Here is a 20,973-nt window from a genome sequence, read left to right as displayed (position 1 = left end):
AGCATTTACCATGTTGGCATTTGTACAGGCCGTGTGGGGCTGATAACTCTTAAACTTTTTCCCATGTTAATCGTTCACAGATTCTGATGATCATGTTGCTCTCCTAACACTTTGTCTGTCCTAAGGAACCTGGTTTACTCTAATCCATAAACCAATAGCACTTACACAGAACAAATAAAAAATCCAATTTTTTTCCAGCAAGTTTAAGGAACTACAAATTGACATTGTGCAAGATTTTTTTCTAGAAAGTATATTTTAAAACACAGAAATATATAGGACCTCCCCCAGTATTTTTATGGTCACCTAAAGGAAGGTGTTGGTCTGAACAGCCAGGGGACAGCAATTGATCCAGAAGATAAATCTGATTTGATGGAACTCTGGGGTTTTTTATAGCATTTAGCCTTCACAATAGCTTAAAAGATCCCTTTATCCTCTCTAAAGAGATGATTAGAAATGGCTTCATATGTAGAATAGGATGCTAAAGTTTGTGATAATGGATTAAAATACAGTAGTGAAATTACTTTAAAAAGATGGATACAGTTGGAAGTTTCTAATGGCTTTTGATGACATGTTTTATCAGCATACAGGTTCAAGTGTAGCTTTCCCTTTTTCTTACTGTGAAGTCAATTTCTTTATAGGCACATAGGCCAGGCTGTCTCAAGATAAGTAATACACTGCCCTGGTAACTGCTCTGTCAAAAGGTTTTACTATTATAGCAGAAAGCACAGTTTACAATGGATTAAAATGTTGTCATAATCGAAAGATACCAAATTGTTATTTATTTACGTGTAAAATAACAATATGTTACTGGTCTTCAGGCTTTTTTTTTCCTTACAAAGCTAAAAATACTTGAGTATTTGATACCGCAGTATCATACTGGTTTGCAAGTCCTGCGAAATTTGTCTGAAATTTCCTCCTCCTGCTCATTTCATTAGTTCCTTTCTTATAAGTGTATCAATTCTGAGACGTCTTCTTCTGAATGTTCCATTCGTATCCTTTTTCCTCCTGTGTTCCCTGGATTTGCTTTTGCAAAATGAAAGAGTTTTGTCTTTCAGAGCGGGAAGGTCACAGGAAGTGATTCAGGAGGTGTCATTGATCTTACACTGGATGAAGAGGATGATGGCTCTTCTCAAGGTAGGTGAAAAAGATTTTGCTAACTACAGGCGTAATTGAGCTACAAGTATTAGTTAATCCTGTGAATGACAAAGGAATGATCTGTTTCTGCTTGGTGTATTTTATTCCTTGGTGTTTCAGTTAAACTGGACTGCTGTTGAAGAATTCCAATAAGCATTAAAGAAAAGGAATCATACTTGCTGTAAAACAGTCTTTAAGATTTTTACTTTTCCTTTAATTCAAGCATTGTTAGTGTCTGTGCTTAAATCTGTTAGGCTTGGGGAATAATTTGTTTGAATTCTTCGTTATCTTTTGGGAAGTTTTTCTAGTATCATTTTTCTGTTTATTGATAATTAAAGACCTTTTAATTCTAGAGTTGGTATTCAGGCATTAGATTACTACAGCTTCTGATCATTTGTTTAACTGAAAAACTTTGTGTGCAAAAGTTTCAATACCAAATGCAGATCTGTTCTTTGCTTTGGGGCTGTATGCCAAGATTAGGGTAAATATAGTTGTACTTTTACATCTTTTGGCAGTTTGGATGCGCTTTATCTTTTAAAAGAACACATTTTTATAAGTCTTGCATAACTGTAGGCAATTTATAATTAGCATTGGATTATGAAGAATTACAGTATTTCAGATAAGTAATAAGAGTCTATACTTACAGCAGGACAATACATGTTCTTCTTAACTGAAAAAATTATATTTCTACTGTTAGAGATAAAATTTTAGTTCTGCATGGTCTCTAAATGCATGGCTCTGAACAGCATTCTGAAGTCCAGCCACCAAGAACTTTTGTTTCCTCTAGACAACCTCAGTAGCTATCTCTAGCTAGTGTGTCCAAGTTCTACACATAACATTCTTACTAGCTTGATTTGCTCTGTATTTGTATTATGCAAATATAGAAAATCACATTGGCATGTGGTAGCGTTTCTTTCGTGAGGAAGAAATGGAATGTTACCACCGAAAGGGGAGTGCCTGTGGTATAAGGCATTAGAGAAGCATGATACAATTCAGATAGCTGACAGTCTGGTTCTTGGAGGGTGTATGGTGGACATGGAATTGAGTATGAGCCAACAGCATGTTCTCATTTGATGTAAGTCAGTATTCCCCCCACACTGACACTAGCAGGGCCAGACCTAAAATACAGTGTCCAGTTTTGACTCCCCCTTATTTGAGTTCAGAAGACTTGTGGTAGCACTGGAGAGGGCCTAATAGATGCTGTCAGGATGGTGGCAGCCTAGAGTGCATGACCTATGAGATCAACAGGCATGTTTGGCAAAGAGAAAAACTGAGAGCCTGCTGCTCCAACTACTTGGAGAATAGTTACAAAGATTACAGAGCTCAACTCTTCTCAGCAGTGCCAGATGATACAAGGGGCAATGGCCATGAACTACAAGTTCAGGAGGCTCAAGCTGAGCTTGAGGAGAAAAGAAATCACAGTAGGAAAGTAGTGCAGCACAGAGGGGTTGTAGAAACTCCACTCTTGAATGTTCTCAAGAATCAGCTGAGCAAAACAACAACTCATTTGAATAGTGTTGGTGACAATCCAGCTTCAAGAGGTCCTTTCCGGCCAGGATTTTGATGATTCTGTGCATTGCTTAGCTGAGTGTCAGAATAGCATAGGGAATCAAGTTTTTACTACTGTAATCTCTTCCAAGAGTTGGTTCTTAAAAGGATTTTTAAAAATGGTTTCACTTGCACTGTGGAAATTTGTCAGGTAAGGTTAAGCTCCCAGTCCTATTTAATATTCTGTAAAAGACCAACAGATCTAAATGGCTTTATAGTATGTATATAGTAGCATGTCACAGTATTGTAATATATTTTAGCTAATCTTTTTCTATCAAAAGTAATGTTTTTCAGAGAAGTTTTTTTCCTCCCTGATTGCATAAAGTATGTCTTCATCTCAGTTACCATAAAAGATTGACACCAACCATGGTTGCATGTATAACTATAAGAACGCTTCTCTAAGTAGAAGCGCTAGCAGCCACGGCAGAATTGTAGCTGCGTTACGGTATACTAAGTTCATTCTTTCTCAGTTTCTTTTTGGGAGCTTGAGCCAGTATCTTACCATTTTCTCCTGTGGTATATTCTAAGCTTCTTTCTCTCTAGTTGTGAGGTTTTAGAAAATTGTCCTTTCGTTAGGAGGAAGGTTAGTGGGGTGCTTTCAGGCATTGGTTAGCTCCTGAGTGTCTCTTCACTGCAGACCAGAAGCCAGAGTCTCCCTGGTAGTCTGCAGCCTTGCAGATAGAGTTTGTGAGAGGAGTCAGCATTTTTCATATAAGCTGTAGAAATGTATGGACTTAAAACCCTAATAAAAGCTTGAGTTTCACCATGCACTGGAAACACGTTTCTAGGATTTTGAGCAGGTTTCTTGGGAAATAAGTCACATGTTCTGATAGTAACATTAAGGTTAAAAAAAAGAAGAGTACATTTCTCACCGCTTTTGCATAATCATATACATGTATATACCTTTGGCCAAATAGTTTTTCCACTGCACTTTGTTTCCAGCAAATGTAGAGCAAGTTTTATTTTGTTACAGATTTATAGGTACACAAAATGACTTTAAGTTAAGAACTATGGAACTATGGAATTTGTAGATGTTTAGATGTTTTTGTGACGTTATTAAACTGAAATCAGAGTTTCTGTATTGAGTCATGGAAGAGCACACCTGCAGTGATGTATAAGTCCAGTCTTCAGTGATGGTAAACAGGCAAAACCCTATGCATTACTTTTAAGGGCTAATCATGTTTTGAGGGTGGGGTATTTTTGTTTGGTTGGTTTTTAGGGTGAGGTTTTTTGGTTGGTTGTTCTAGTGTCAGGGTATTTAGGACCTCTAATCATGTGCTTGAGCCACTGGGTTTGGACACAGTACTCCTACAAAACAGAGTAGCTGTCCTTCAACAGCTGTTGCATTGGCATTTTGAAACCTCACTCAACACAGAAACACATTTTCTCTGTGACTTCCAACCCTTTTTTTTACATAACGAAGTTTGCATTCAAATAGTTCTTCATGTAGGGAGAAAAATCCTAACCATCACAATGTGGAAACACCTGACAGAGCCTAGATTCACATTTCCTCTCTACTTTATCAGACAAGCAACGCACAGATGTTTCATAATTAACAATATATGCAAGTTTTCTTGATCATCTTCACTGCCCCAGACATGATTTCCCACATTAATAGTAGAAGTTTTTACAATTCCTAAATAGCTGATGTTGCATTCTCTACTACTTTCTAGTTCTCAAGTCTTAGCTTTGTTCCTGTGTGACATATTTGTCTACCTCCATACTGGTGGCATCTTTCAGTTTAGTACATTGGCAACTAAATTTAGTGCATGCCTTCTGATGTGTGCAGAAATTATGAATGAAAATGTTGCATAGCATTTGAGAAACTGTTGTTGATTTCTGTTCAGAACAAATGTTGTCATCTTTATCAGAAAGTAATCCAGATACTTTTCTATCTGCAAGTATCTTGCAGTATTTGTACAATCCCCTTCCTGTCCTTTTTGTAAATATTTGTGTAGCGCACTGCATCAAACTATTTCATAAAAATACTAAAACAGTCAATAGATTTAGCTGATACCTATCCTTAGTCTAAAGTGGAGTTGTAATCTAAGACACACAAGTGTACTCTTGAACACAGCCATGTTCCACTTTTATTTTGCATTTATCTTTTTGTAGGAAAAATTACTAAATACATAGAGTATCAGTTTTTTATTTTATAAACTGTTTTATCTGATCAAATCTGTAGTTTTCTGGATCATTTTTTGTCTTATTCTTGAACATGTGTATGGTATGTTTGCTGTTCTGCAGTTGCACTATACCACATGTGAATAACGTGCTTAAAACTCCTTCCTGCTGTAAATGTAGTGTTGTAGGCCCATTTTTCTGGCATGGAAATTAGCCCCTCTTCTTTTCCATTTTATATATTTGGAGTTTTGCTTATACCTTCAGTAGTAATGACTTTCTCTTTATACTCATTTCCATAAATCTGGTTGTCCTGTCTACTCCAGGTCCACATTTTTAATGAATATGTTGCTGCGTTCATTTAGCATTCGAACTGTTCCCATATTACTTTTCACCTTAATCCTATGCTTACTATACATGCAGTCCTCCTGTTTTTCTTACTGATTTTTCACTTACATAGCCAAATTAGCCTTTGCTATTTGTTTCTATTTATTTACTAAAGTCTAGTTGGTTATCTTCCATCATTTACTGTGGCTGGTGCACTCCTGATGTAGTTTCCGGCAACTGGAACCTCAGCAGGGCTCTTGATTTATCAGGGACAAATGAACTTGCTTCTGTGTGAGATAAAAAACAAAAGCAAAACCAAAAAGGCCCTCACGTGTGTCCAGTCTGTCATTTTTACTTGAACTACATTTACACAGCAATAGTGTGTCTGTGTTTTGACTAGTAGGATCATGAGCACATCTTCTCTAGGTCATCACTAAGAATGCATTTGCATCACTTAAATTATCCAGTGGCAGTTGAAATGTGCGTCAGTCTGTAAATACTCGAAGAAAACAGGTGTGTGCATCTCCGTAGGAATCTCTTCAGTCAGATAATTAGCTGAAGACCATGAAATCTCTCATGGAAAAGGAAAAGCTTGAACTAATCACAAGACACGTTAGCTGATGAAAGCAGGAAGCATCTCGCCTTCTGTTTTCAAAATGAACATCCCTGTACTGCTCCTTTTATAGATTTTGAAAAAAAGAAAATTATCTTCATCAAATTACTTCACTGAAGTAGCTACAGAAAGACAACATGGTCTGCAGTTTATATTGTGTTTTATTTTTGAGGTCTTGAATTGTTTATTTTATCATATAGTAGTTTGTGAAGGGTACTGCTACTTCAAGCTGTTGGTAGCTGGTTAAAAACAGCAGCTCAGTGAGTCCATCAAAATAGTCTCCAACTTCTAAAAAACCTAACATTTTGAACTATAGTGCCATTAACCATGTTCTTAATGCTTTGAAATCTAGTTAGTATACTTGATAGTTTTTCAATGTATTTTTCAATATATTATGTTTTCTCAAGAGTAATGTATGTATTAACATGTTTTTTATTTTTATATTGTGTGCTCTTAGTAAATTGGTGGCTGCTGCATGTACAGTTCTATTAGGGCAAATCTTTTTTGAATGAGTGCCCTTAAAACCTACTCTTTTATCTTGTGGTTTTTAGTTTTTGGTGGTGCCTTCTCTGCCCGCTACTACTCTAACCTAGCTGAAATATCCAGGCAAAAGCTTCTCAATTCTTCTTTATTCAACTTGTGCACAAGCTTGATCACATACAGACTTGCACTCGAATATTTTATATTGTCACAAATAAACTAAAGCACAAGAGAATATTGCTGTAGTAAACTACAGGTACAGACACTATTTGGCACTTCTCATAAGTCACTAAGTCATGTCAAGGAGGGTGTCAGTGTGAGAAAACATTCTCTCTTTAAAGTTTTCTATAAATAATAAAGCGATTCCCCCTTTTTAAGAAAATCTCATGAAAAATCAAAAGAGCAACAAACAGGGCTGACTAACAGATTGAACAGAGGAAAGAGTGAGCAAGTAACAGGATGTAAGCATCAGAGGTAGACAAAATTTAAGGAGCGCTATGACTTTTTTGAAACAGAGTACAACAGTGTTTAGGCCTTTTTAAAGTTTTAGGCTATTGTTTTTTTAATAGAAACTTTTAAAGACTTTGGCATAATGTTCCATTAAATTCAGGTTTCCAAATTATGCTGAACTACACAGACTTCATGATGATAGAATGAAATGTTATGGAATGGCGGGGGGGGGGGGGGGAATTGAATGAATTTTTCTAGTTCTGTTTGCGGAATGAGAAAGTCAAATGTCATGCTAGGAAATATTCTTTGCTAATCTGTGAATGATAGGGGGAAAAAAAAAATTAAAACTCTATGATGTTCTGATTTCTGTTTGCTACTGTCTGTAACTGTTTTAAAGCAGATGGCAAGAAGCAGAACCAGATACCTGTTACAGGACTGAGCATACCCACCCAGCCCTTGGCTCGACCTTTGCAGCCAAACCCTGTGCAGACAACAGGTGTGCCAACAAGTGGACCTTCCCAGACCACCATACATGTATTACCTACAGGTAACTTCATTTTACATCATCATGTGAATTCAGTGACTGCTTTTTTTTTTTCTTATACTAGGCTCATGTGTTCTTCATTGTACTGATCTTTTCAGGTGAATATTCAGAATGTTTGATGAGTCACTTTTTAATCTTCCATTCTAGTCAGGTTTTTTTTAAGTTGATGAAGTGAAAGGGAAAGGTAGTCCTGTTTGTTTGGAAATAATTCAGGATCAAATTAATTCCATGGAGAGGAAAAAACCTCTGCTAAGGATGGTCGTGGAAATTATTAAATATACTGTTGTTTGTAAAAGTGAAGGAGAGGAAACCTGTAGCAGTTGCATTATTTAAGTAATGGGGGGAAAAAATTAGGAATACCACTCCTAGCTCTGCACCTGCAGTCTGCAATTAATCCTTCTGGCAGAGTGAATGGCAAGGCCGATACTGAAGTTTCATTTGTAGTTAAATGTTGTTTTATCTACACTGATTTTTTCCCCCCCTTTCTAACATGAGGAAACATGGATCCTCTTTCTTTGTTTTACTCTCCTCTGTAGATGATTGTTGAAGATTAGTTGACATTGGAATTGTCTTATGATTGATCTGTTCTACAGACTCTACAGTGGTGGCTTTTATATTCTCTACAGCTATGCTTACGTTCAGTTCAAGACCTTTTTTTGTGGTATTATGTTTATCTTTTCTGTTTGGAATTTGTGTATATATTGGCATTATTATTTCAGGTGAAAATTACTTTTTGTTTAGGCTATTTTCTCTTTTCTTGCATTATCAAAAGCAGATAAAATTCATGGAGACAGTTTTTATTTTGCATGGCTCAAACGAATCTGTTTTCCAAAGGTGGTGTGTACTCCTTTGGCATATCAGCTTAATGTCACAGAATTCCACTCTAGGTTGTGATCTGTCTATCGTTTTCCAGCTCCGACAACAGTGAATGTAACTCAACGTCCAGCGACTCAAACTCCTGCAAAACTTCCTATACCAAGAGCCCCTCCTAACCATCAGGTGGTCTATACCCCTCTTCCTGCACCACCAGCGCAGAATCCTGTAAGAGGAGCTGCCATGCCAAGCCCAGGTTTAAGGCCAGTCAACCCACAGGCTGGAGGTAGGGGCTGCTTTCTTCCATGCACATTTTAGCATGAGACAGATTGATACCTGATGGATATGGGGTTTGATTTTCTGTTCTGGGTTTGTTGTTTGGGTTTTTTTACAATAGTAGTCCAAATTGTAGAGGTTAGAGATTTTTCCCAGCTTACAGATGTGAGAAAATCTCAGGCTATTAAGAAATTATGCCCTCTGCAGATATGTGAATGAGGAAAAACTGGATTTAAGTCATCTCAGGCACTAGCTCCGCCAATTAGGCATCTCTGGATGTCATGTCCAATACTTTACAAGGCAGCAGAACGTAATGTGATGAGCACCACTGTTTTGTAGAAAGTTAGAGACGATTTTGTTATTATGGAGTAAGACCAAAACATGTAAGTATGTAACAAATTGTGTTTGATTTCCTGTCTAAAAGTTATATTTATGTCAGGTATCCTAATGCAATTCCTTAACAATCTCTGTTGTCCTGTGCCTAGCAAATTTCCTTGTTTTCTCTAGGCTGGGACAGATTAAATTTCTAACCAAATGTATCAGAAATGGATGTGTGCTTGAGTTTCCTTGAATAGAGATGTCAGCAAGTTCATCTTGACTTTGCAGATATGTAGCTGGAATCTTCCCATAACAGTAAACTCATTTTTTGAAATGACTAGTAGATTTCAAAAATAAAGATCTTAAAGTTAAATGATAGTCTATATTTTGTTGCAAATGGTGAATCTTAATTGCCTGGCTTTTAGCTCCCCACAATTTCTACTCTCTGGTTATTTTAAACACTCTTATGTTAAACACAAATTTCTCTCTTCTAGTGCACTCACTGAGCATGAGCCTACTTTTTGACATCCAGGTAGTAATTTTTTTAGACATTATCTGTATAGGACAGACTGGGAACTCTGTATGCTTGAGCCATGTAAGACCATACCATTGCTAGCTAAACAGAAGTTGATCAGACAGTTCTTGAACTATCTCTGTAAAATGTCAGGGTGTGAGGAAATTGCTGTTCTTTTCAGACTTGTTCCCATTTCTTAAACTTCTTACACTCTTGTGCCATGTGCATTTGAGTTCGGGTTCTTCTGACGCTACAAGTTAGATGTGTATGATCCACCTGTTGTTTTGGAAGGAGTTTCAAGTACTTAACCATGCATTCACGTACATCAATAATTTTTATTAGTGTTTTCTTCTTTTGTACCAAATTATAAAATACATGGATTTGTCAGAATATACCACTTCTTATAGAAGTTATTACGATTAAATACACATCACTAGTGTTAATATCTGCAGAATACCTTTCAGCATTAGACATGCAAGATAATTAATGTGTTGTTGAATAACATTAAAGGTAATACACTGGTTTAAGGCCTTTTCTAGGACAAATCAACAAGGTAGGGAATTTATACATTTTTTCCACAAGGTCATGCAGCAACAGATCTCTGTGTAATGTGCTTCTGACCTGATGATCAGTGATAAAATTAATGCTTATCCTTGAGTTGTCTGCTTACAAATTCTCAGAAATCAAGTCAGGTTTCCACCAAAATAATGAAGATTCAGCTTGACCAGATCCTGAATAATCTAATCTAAGAGCATTCTTTCAACAGAAGGTTGGGCCAGATCATCTCTGGAGGTCTGTTCAAACTTGGACTTATCTGTGATTCTGTTAGAGGCAGTTCTGTTACACTGGCTTGAAAAGTATGTGTATTATACAGTACTGTTTTTGACAAGCCACATAAGATGTACCTCAGGACAAGGAAGCCAGATGGTTAGTTAAAAGACCAATTTAGTTAGAATACAGGTTATTTCAAGACTTCATATTTGCATACTGGGTAGACGGGTTTCATGTATTATTAACAATAAAGCAGTCTTGTTTATTGATCCCTTTTAGCTGCCATGAGTTTTCGTCCTTTAGTCCATTCTACATTTTTCACTGACTTTGTTAAACGGCTTTCAGAAAAGCTGCTACTGATGTGTATTGGTTTATATTATCATTGAAAGAGTCTTCAGTGTTAGTAGCAGATGCTTCAGGCGTAAGATCTTTGCACTTCTGTCTGTGAAAGCTTAACTTTGAGAACACATCCACAGTGTTTTGCAAATTGTAGTTTTGCATTTCTACCTCATCTAAGTAGTATGCCTAATTAGAAATAATGCTAAATATGTACCTTATATCATATTAAAGCATTTCTGTCCATCTTTCTTCAGATTATTGTAATTTCCTGAGATAGAATCACAGTCATGTTAAAAACAGCATATCTGATTGGATTCTCTGGGTGAGAAATAGCCAGTTCAGGTCACTGTCTATCTTACAGGAGTTTGCACAGCTTCATTAGCATCTTAGATGTGACAAGAGAAGATGATGTGAAGCAGCTACCTAGAGTTCAACACTTCATAATAAAAGTGTTAAGATTTAGCACTCTGAGGTCCTTGCCTCCAATTTACAGATTACATAGGCTTCTGACACTTGTCACCTATGATTATAGCTTGATGACTGTTTCTATAGAGAAGAAATTACCATACAATAGCTGTGGTTTCCTTACATGAGTCACTTTATGAGCTTCTCTTCTGGAGTATTAGAATGCTTCAGTCTCTTAAAAGTGTGGAACTAGGGGGTGGTGGGGTTTCTCCCAAATCATGCATTTCTAGACAGAAATAGAGGAACACCCTGGGCAACCCATAGCAATGAGCAAAAGCTTTGAGCTCACAGAACATACATGTTTCAGTAGTAAACAGACAAAATGTTACTTACGAGAGCAAGATGTATATAAAAGGAATGAAAACTTGTTAGTTTGCAAGAGTTTGGGATATTATTTACAAAGCTATAAAATTACCTAGTTTATTACTGCCAGTCAGATCAGTTTGCTGTTGGAATGAATGTCAGTAACATCCTGTTGTAACAAGTTACCTGTGAGTAACATCCGTTGTGGTGTCTGTTCTGTGAGGAAGGACAAGCTTCTTGGACAGTGACTTACTTTTTTTGGTTTTGGTGCCAACCACTGCACAGCCTTCTGGTATTTGAATACTGAATGGATATCATTCTGCTGCAGCAGCATTTATCTTCTCCTTTCTGAATCCCCAAGTCATGTAATTTTTCTTTTCATACTTAAGCTCCCTGTAGCACCCACACTTTCCCTCCCCACCCATTTCTTTCATGCCACAAATTATTAAAACATCATTCTGTCCCCTCTGCATACATAAGCACTTGCTCTCTTTCACTTCTACAGCTTCAGGGGATGGGAGGTGATTTTGTTGTTGTGCAGTACTTCGTCAGTCTGCTGGCAGTTTGAGGAGCATGTTGTCAGTTTGAAGTTTGGTGTCATCCAGCTGAACCAAGGAGTTGGTTTTCCAGTGTTCTGTTTAGCTGATTGCGTACTCACAGTATTCACTGTGCTTCTTACAGGTATGACAGTACGAATGCCTCAAACAACTGCATATGTTGTGAACAATGGACTAACTCTTGGATCTGGAACACCTCAGCTTACAGTGCATCATCGACCACCACAAGTGCATGCTGTGAGTAGTCCTTTTGAAATCACTTAATGCAATTTACAGGCTTGTCTCTGCATTAATGTCTTTCAGATTGCTTCTTAGTGTTGAACTGCAGAATAGTGAAATGCCTTGTAGACACTTCGCAGACAGTTTACATGTGTAGCATCACCCTATCAGCTACAGCAACTTCTGCCAAGAATGATAAAAGTTATGCAATCTGTTAGCTTATCCTGGAGTTCTTCAGATCGCCAGTAGCACATGTTGAAAAATGGTGCATGAATTGTCTGCAGGTGACTTGTGGAGTCTAGGGTACAGAAGAACTGCCACTGAAAAGTTTAGTCATGGTTTGGCTACGAATTGAATGACCCATTTCTCAGTACAGCTGCTTGTAAAACTGAGGTAGGAGAACAAGGTCCAGACAAGATCCTCAGGGTTGCCAACTCCCAAATTTCAGAGGGTTGTCTTATCACTGTTGGGGGTGATTACTTCTGCATCACCTCAAACCCCTCTTTGTAAGTATTTGAGAGTTTACTTTGACTCATTTCACATGGTTTTGTTGTTGCGACTGAACCAGATACATTGCCTGCATACTCACTGTTGCGCAGCCTCATCACTTGTGATGTCCTGGAATGGTAAATATACTACCAACAAGGTGGCTCACCATTCTTTTCGCTCTTATGTTGCTTAGGAGCCACCACGCCCTGTACATCCTGCCCCGCTCCCGGAGGCACCACAGCCACCACGTCTGCCCCCTGAAGCTGCCAACACTTCTCTGCCTCAGAAGCCACAGCTGAAGCTGGCACGGGTACAGAGCCAGAATGGTATTGTGCTGTCATGGAGTGTCATGGAGGTGGACCGGAGCTGTGCCACTGTGGACAGTTACCATCTCTACGCCTACCATGAGGACCCGAGTGCCACTATGCCCTCCCAGTGGAAGAAGATTGGGGAAGTGAAGGCCCTCCCACTGCCCATGGCATGCACTCTTACACAGTTTGTGTCTGGCAGCAAATACTACTTCGCAGTCCGAGCTAAGGACATCTATGGACGTTTTGGACCCTTTTGTGACCCCCAGTCCACAGATGTGATCTCTTCCCAGAGCAGTTAAACTAGAGATCTTGGGAGCCTTTAACCTGTCCTACTATCAAGAATTACCCCAGTTTTGGGGGGTTGATCCCATGCATGAAATTCATTTTTAAATCCAATCTCAGCAGGATTATTTTAGACAGTTGTGTGATACACTACGTGCATTCAGAACCAAAAGAAAAATAAAGTCTCACCTGCAGCAAGAGAGCCTGTTTTTTCTGGATAGCTCACGTCATGGGCAGTTTAAAAATTTCATTTTCCCTTCCATGACAGCTGTTCCACCTAGATACCTACCTATCCTTTATCCAAGGGCACCCAGGGTGCCTGGGATTTTGCTTCAGAGTGGGAACAAAATAATAAATTACAGTTTTCTGTGATGCAAAACATACACACCTGTAATATCTGTCAAGGCACCAACATGAGGGCAAGAACAGATTTGCCTCTTGACCCCCACCACTCTGTGGGCAGACTGCTATGAAGGGTGATTCAAGACCTCACTCTTGTACTGGAATATTGAGTGGTCTGGTCTTACTTTACAAACTGTAATGAGCTCTCTGAGGGGAGGGACTTGAATCTGGCCAGGGAAATTAATATGTGTGTAAACTTAGAGGTGGTGGGGGAGAAAAAATAAATCACCCCGCTACCTCCTATCTCTTCTAAAAACGCTCCTCTACTTTCACCATCCTCCCCCCACTCACACTCGGAGCATTCCCAGGTCAGATCTGAAACTGGATTGTAGAGACTGCATTCACACCTCTAGCCCAGATAATTTCTGTGCCCCTCCCCCCATACATCCAGCCCTATTTTTTAGATTTATTTTGTGCCTTAAAGAATAATTTCAGAAATAAAATGTAGCCAGATACCTTGTGGTGTTCTTTTATATGTTTGGAGTTATTTTTCCCTTCACCCTTCCAGCCTTTATTACTGCTTCTCATTTTCCTGGCCTGCAGTAATCATTATTTCTGTAGAGACCAGGAAGTGTAACATCTGCTTGATGCTGGATTTGTTTTATCGGCAATATTATTCAACCCTTTCCTCATTGTAATTCTTGAGTAGTTGTTTTTGTCCTGTCAAGAATATTAAAGAGTATACAGGCAGTGTTTTCCACTAGAGCCTTTCCCTGTTCTTTTGGGAAAGCTGTATGCTGCAATTCAGCCAAAGAAACCTCTACACCATGAAAGCTTCTAGCTGTTTGCACTCGGTTTGGATGTTCAGTTAGTACAAAAAGATAAGAAGTTGGCTTCCCAGTCTTCTTTGTCTCATCACCTGCCTGCCTCTGCAGAAAGCGAACACACCCAGAACCGTTTAGAAACCATTTTAGACACTGGCCTAAAAGTTGGGAGCAATTGCAAAGGTTAAAGATGCTTTCATGATGTTTCTGAGCTGAGAAAAGAAATTGGTGCATCTGCCCCACTGTTGTTGACATGTTAAACTTGTTTTTCACAGAACCAAATTGTAACACACCCAGACAAGAAAGTATATGTAAGGCTTTTATTTTGGCACTTTTCAGTCTCATTCCTGGAACCAAACAGTGGATTTAGAAGGGAAAGAGGGGGTTTTAATGTGTCTTTGAGGTGGTACCAAAGGGCCATTGGCCGTATCAGTACAATGAGGTTTTATAGGTTGAAAGTTAAATGTTAGAATACAACCTAGAACTTATGCTGCTTATTTAATTGTAATTCCAGCCCAAACTATACATGACCTTTTCTACAGTTTGTGCTTATGTTTAGGTCACAATTGTTCTTAGCTTTGTCTTGCTTGGGATAGGTGGGAGGTGAGAGTCCTGTGTTAGAATTTTTTTCTTTCCTCCAATGGAGGTATTATTTAGGGATGGTCTGGTATTGTGTTTGCAGGTTGGGTGGGCTGTATCTTTAGAGAAAGAAGACTCATCTTTATTTACTAAAGAAAGATGTAGTTCTCAACTGAACTGATTGTAAAAACTGGCTTCTGACTTAATAGATCCATTTTTCCTATGCATGACAAGAGTGCAGTTGATTTTTGCAGCTGTGGGTGAAATCTGACTTGTTTCATCACAGCAGAGCTGTTAAATGTCCAATTTCAGGTTCTTAAGCAAGCAGCTGTGGCAAAGTATGTGATAACATGACTTGACTTTTGAATGCCTAGCTCTGTTTGGAGACCTTAAAGGTAGCTGGTCCTTAAATCACTGACCTACAGAGAGAACTATGCCATTTCTGTCATGGTGGAGCAGATCTCTGCAGTGGGTATTCGGCCCTTACGCTAATAAAAAGGAGTACAGCTTAATTCCTTAACTCATGGCATTTCTCCCTGTGTTGTGGGATGGCTGGTTATTTTATTATCCTTTACCTTTCAGAAACAATAAAACTACTGAGAAACGATACTTCTGCTAGCAGAAAACACTCAGAAATAATGGATTTAATTTAGGAGACTTTATTTGAAAGTATTACCAAAATATTTTGGAACATTCAGTGCAGGTCTCTTAACACTATGCTTCTAGACGGGGTTCTTCATAAAAATGTTAGTTGCTGGAGGTTTCCAGTAATTCACTTCTAAATATGCTAAAAATCTCTATATGGCTTATAAGTTGGAGGGTTTAGTTTTGGTTTCTTTGCACTTTATGCAAGTTTTTCCATCTTCTTTTCAGTGGCCTGGCATAAAGTTGTTTTGCTGTTGCCACTGGGTACATGACATTTCAGCAGTACCACCTTGGATCCAGTTCCCTGTGTTTTAGCAAACAGCACTGATTCTACAGCTGTGTTTTCCATCCTCATTATCTTCCTGGGTTGGTTTAGGTTTGGTTTGTTTTCTCACTGTGATACAAGGGCATCTGGATGTTGCGGTTGAAAGTAATTTGAGTTAGTTCAGTTTCTGGTTGGAGAGGAGTAAAGCTGCGGGACTGCTGACAGCGAAGTGCTGTTCCTTTCCACTGCATTCCTCCTAGCTGCAGCTTCATGGGCCTCCTTTATTTCCGTATATGTCTAAAAAAGCTTTATTGGATTTAAACAACCCTAGGAAGGGGGCAGACTGTAGGTATAGCTTCTGTGCTGCATCTTCAGGGGCAGTTTCCCCTCTGCCCATATTTATTTCCATGCTCAGACCAGCTTCCCTAGGAGTAGCAGTTTGCTCTTGGACTTTGCTCCTTTGAATTATTTGTGCTACCCTTGGCCATGTTAGGTCACTGAGCACAAGCACTGAGACACTCACCCATCACAAGGGTTTTAGCACAAGGCTGGAAAGGCCCATGGTGTCTTCCCTGTAAAAATAAGGGGTCTTACCCTGCTTCCTTTGAAAAATGGCAAAACCCCTCGTGCCTTCAGTGGGAGCACAATTGGGCCCATTAGTAGGATCTGAGCATCATTTTGTACTGTAACAAAAATAGTCACTTCGGCCCTTGCTTTATGCTGTTTGTCTTAACTGTTCAATAAATTAGAATCTGTATTATATGTAGGGACACTTCAAATCTGTTCCTGCTCCCCAAACAGCCATTCCCCAGTATTAGAGTATTGCATACACTGTACAAAATCAAGCTGTGATTCTGCCTTCTTAGGAACTCTTGAGTATTTTCATTTAGTCAAAAATATCTATCCAGATTTTTTAAACAGAAGCTTGATATATTAAATATATATTTTTTTAATTTGTTGGTTTGGGTAGGGGTGTTGTATGTATGAATTGCATGAAAACACTGGAGGGAGAGGAGTTCAAATGACACTGAGCCAGCCCTGCCACCAAAATCTGTATTTCCTTCCACACACCTTCTGAGGGGAGAAAGAAAAAAATGATAGCTGTGAGAGCCAATTAACAAATTTTCCTTTTCATGATTTCTGAGTACCTGTTAAAATGCATCTTTATTTCTCATTGTCATTATGCAGGCTAAGCATTCTTTTTTTTCCTCTCATGATATATATATACATACATAGATTTGAAGTGCTGTCTTAATTTAATGGGGTGTAGCTGTAAATAAAGATAACTGGGTAGTAGCTGTTTGGGGAGTCCTGTTCAGCTTTAGTAATTTATTGGCTACTGGGAGTCAAACGTGCAAAATCCTTTGTTAGGAAACGCAGATCTGTTTTGCAGCTGGACTTGTAAATACAAAAAACACATAGGACTGACTTAATGTCCAATTTAAACTGGGCAGTTGCAAGCTCTCCCCATTTTTATATGTACCGTAGATTAGTCTGTCTGTTAACTGTAGTGGGGTTTTGTCTGACAAGCCTGAAATTTATACTTTGAAATAAACTACTGGGTTTTTAACATTCTGAGTCATCTGTGCTTAGTTCCAGACATCTCAGGAGACAACTCTTTAAAAAAGAGCCCAGTGTGGGCTCTTTTCTTTACAGAAGTGTTGCCACCTTGCTGAAGTAATGTTGAGCAGCAACAGTTCGGCTCTAGGTGATTCCTAGAAAGTCAACAGCATGATGCTGCCCTTTCAGCCTTCTCACAGAAGCAGAAAAATGAAGCAATGCTGTAACTTCTGGAAAGTCACAAAGCAAAGAGAACTTGTGTATCCTGGACACCCAGAATCAAGTAACTTGTACCCCAGAGGCGGACAGGAAAGGAAAGTAGATTGCTGGTGCTACTCTCCCTTCAAGGACCTGGGTTTGACCTCTGAAAATGGTCATTCTTCTAGCAAGAGGCTTCGGACAAAACACAAGAGATGATGTTGGTTTTTCACAGCACCATTAAGCATTTGAGCCTGCAGCAGCAGCCTCAGCATGCCCAACTGGCTGTGCTTCTAATGAAATCAGGAGTTATAAACAGGGCACTTTAGTGCAGGGATTAAAAAAGTCTCAGCCCCCCACTCTGTTGCTTTTCAAGGATAGAAGCCAGGTATAACACCATGAAGTATGTTGTGCAACTTAGCTGAGAACCAATAAACTGCCTAACTAGAAGGCAGTATGGTAAAAGCTGCCTCTTGGACCCAACTCATTTGACAAGCTGCCAAACTAGAGAAATCAGAGTACTTACTTGATTTACTGACATGCCTACATGGAGTTAATGCTCAGCCCTTACCTCAAGGGCATGTGGTTAATTAATTTGTGATGATAACAGTTTCTTGGGACTTGCTAAAACTTGCTTCAAGTCACTGACCAAAAGATGGTGGACTGACTCTGAAGTGATGCCTGAACACAGTCATACTTGAAAGTCATGAGTTTCTCAAATTGCATATTTAGAATACGAGTATACATACTGCACCTAGTTTAGACCCTTAGTTTTATCATAAAATATAGTAACCACTCTGCTCAAGCACTGCTGTAATTGCAGTTTGTGCTGGTATGAAGCTACCCTGCTTTGCCATACACACAATGGTATGTGTATGTCTGGAAAGATGTGCTACAGCCTCAGAGCAAAGTGCACTGATACATCTACAAGATAACAGAAGGAAGTAAAAAAAAAAAAAAAAAAGAAGGGGCAGAGCAGTAACCTGACCTGGCAGCACAGCACAAGACCCTGACAAAGAAAGCAAGTTGGTGTCGCCCTGGGGAGCGCTAAGCAGTGGTGCCTGGCCAGGCACTGGTTGGACCTTGCAGGGGTGGCTCGTGCTCCAAGGGCAGAGGGGGCTGCTGACAGATCTCACCCCTGCAGGGTTATGACCGGTAGCCCCAGTGGGCTGAACTGGGAGGAGTGAGCAGGGGTGAGTCTGTTACTGGATTTCAGAAAAGGAATGGTAAAGGAAGCAAAAGCTTGCATTCAGTGTGGTAGTTCTGGTGGTCCTGGTGGGAGGAGTCATTTCCTCTCTAGGCACCCCTTAGTGACTGAGCAGCAGGTTTCTTTCTATTCTTGCAAGAGGCATGTATCACAACCACCTCCCACTTCCATCCCCCCACCAAGTAAGTCCCTCTCCAGCTAAGCCTGAAAACCTGGAGAGTAAAAGGCAGAAGCCACAGAACTTGGAAAAACCTGGAAGCAGGGTATGAAAAAGGGGGAGGTTCTACCACAAATCCCTTGTGTAGAGCACACCTTCCTCTTTTTTTCCCCCCAGTCAGACCCACAGAGAAATGCTGAAAGAGGCCTTTTAACTGTATGCAGCTGCCAGAGAGAACTGTCAGTTCTCTGGGTCCTGCCTGTAGGTCTCCCAGTTGTTGCCTTTTCTGGTCCCTGACCTTGCTGTGCTGGGGAGAGGACCTGGACGGAGCTGCTAGGGTTGTGGTTGGCAGCTCAAGCTGGAAGGACATAGGGCAGCACAGTAAGAGGCTGCAGTGACCTTTGAAGGTTGTGCTGTTAAAGGAGAAGAAAGAAAAGAAAAAAAAAAAAAAAAAAAAGGTCCCACTGTCCTACTGATGTAAACATTTACTCATAGAAAAGGGCTCTTAAAAGTAGAGCTCTGATTTCCCACAGCTCTTGGGATCACAAAGCAGCTCCTACCTCGGGGTAGGAGGGGCAGGTCAGTCACAGCTGCTGTTGCCTGCCTCCACTCCCTGCAGGGGGAAGCAGCCAGGTGAGCCCTGGGTCAGGAACACTGTCCGACACAGTAAGCAGCTGGCAATTTCCTGGTCCCTGGGGATCAGCTTTTAAACAATACTTTTCCATTAGTATTTTTATGTGAGATTGGGTGGAAAGGCAGTAAATACTACCTGCAATGTTGCTGTGTTGCCTGTGAGTGACAGTCAAGTCACAAACAGCCATCGTCCAGCCACTCCCTGCTTCTGGTCTCAACAAGCAGCTGACTCTTGGTTCTCCACTTGCTGTCAGCTCAGATCCCTTCACTGTCTGTCACGGCCCAGCTCCATTTCTTCTTCGAAGTGTGCATCTTAATGCCTTTACAGACTGTTCAACTCAATCTGTGGCAGAGGCTCTGCATCTGCCAAGCCTCCAGTGCAGGAATTTAAAATATGTCCCTCAAGGCAGTGATCAGCAGCAAAGACCTGAGGGTTACACAAAATGTGTTCAGTTCCGATTTGGTGCTTAGCCAAAAAGCATCAGGATTGCTGCCCTGTAAGGCCGGAGCTGCACTCAAAGGCCCAGTGAGGGCTCACAAAACCAACAAACCAGGCAGAGGCCAACCCCAGGCAGCAGGAACAACAGACAGGCTCCAAGTGAACACCATGTGACCAGTAGATCTTCCCCACCCACAGAGCTAACAGGGCCCACTGCAGAGGTAGGGTTGGCTGCTGGAGTAGCACAGGGAGGGTGGCTGGGGTTGAAGACCCTTACGGGGAATTGGTCTTGGGGCAAGGACGAGCCATGTGGGCTCACACAGAGGCTGAGGGCCCTGCTGTCCCCGCTGCGGGGGAGCAAGACACCTTCAGTGATGGGGAACCTCAGGGGTAGGAGGAAAGTGAGGGGTGCTGTGTTTAAAGCTGTGACCAGGGTTGCCTCTCACCACCGCCTCTGGTTGAAAGCGCCTGCGTGCGCTGCTGTCTCCTTTGACTCACAAAAGGCACCAAGCAAACATCACACTCATCCCCCTCTAATGCAGGCACAGCTGCAACTGGCACATGCACCAATGCATACACCTGCGGTGTCGCTATGGGCCTCTGGGTACCACAGCTGAGTAATTTTGCTCAGCGAATTTTAATGAAGAGCTGTATTGCAGAGCACCAGCTCTGTGGTAAGTACTTCAGCAGTTAGGTAGTCATTTACAGTGCTCTCCCGCCCCTGTATCCCACCCGCTCCTCCCACCCCAACACATGGCACGGATGTTCTCTCCTGCCACTCACACCTCCTCCTGCTCCGACATACTAGTCACTTCGGGTCCTGCATGGATTTTTCATCCTCGGCTGTCACGTCCCGCTCAGACAAAGGGGACAAGTAACTCAGATTCGTAAATCCCCAATTGGAGCGGACAAGTCATCTCCAAGTTCAAGCATTTATTAACTACCTACAATGTACTAATTGAACACATGATAATTGGCTAAGTACAGAGCAAGTTGTGGTGAGCAATATAATATGCTTTGCATTTCTTAATAGAAAAAGGAAAAGAGGGAGATAGAGGGAATGGGGGAGTACAGATCACCGGTCTGGGTTCCTGTGTTGATCCCGCCGGCGAGGGTTCCAGGAGACGGCCATCTTTTTTGCTGGCATCCGTCTTCTTCATTTCACTGCTCTCTCCAGACGCCCGGAGGGGGCAGGGAGAGGGGGTCAGAGAGAGAGAGAGAGAGAGAGAGAGAGAGAGAGAGAGAGAGAG

General features: G+C 40.5%; 1 protein-coding gene across 5 annotated transcripts in view; it reads left to right on the top strand.

Moving 5' to 3' along the window:
• The window catches only part of ATF7IP (activating transcription factor 7 interacting protein), a 108,476-nt gene extending 91,384 nt beyond the window's left edge, over positions 1-17,092 (top strand). Inside the window, exons 11-15 of one of the 5 annotated variants that reach the window (XM_026868577.1) lie at positions 1,041-1,134; positions 7,071-7,220; positions 8,131-8,316; positions 11,698-11,810; positions 12,475-17,092. In XM_026868577.1, the coding sequence (XP_026724378.1) occupies positions 1,041-1,134; positions 7,071-7,220; positions 8,131-8,316; positions 11,698-11,810; positions 12,475-12,891 (960 nt within the window). In that variant the 3' untranslated portion in view covers positions 12,892-17,092. The remainder of the gene's footprint in view (positions 1-1,040; positions 1,135-7,070; positions 7,221-8,130; positions 8,317-11,697; positions 11,811-12,474) is intronic. The other 4 variants (XM_026868578.1, XM_026868579.1, XM_026868581.1 and 1 more) reach the window with 4 other exon arrangements.
• The last annotated feature ends 3,881 nt before the right edge of the window (positions 17,093-20,973 follow it).

This window comes from Athene cunicularia, assembly GCF_003259725.1.
Source record: "Athene cunicularia isolate RWA chromosome 1 unlocalized genomic scaffold, athCun1 chr1_part2, whole genome shotgun sequence".
Taxonomy (NCBI): domain Eukaryota; kingdom Metazoa; phylum Chordata; class Aves; order Strigiformes; family Strigidae; genus Athene; species Athene cunicularia.
The sequence above is the reverse complement of the archived record's forward strand: the minus strand, read 5'-3'. Positions and strand labels throughout refer to the sequence as shown.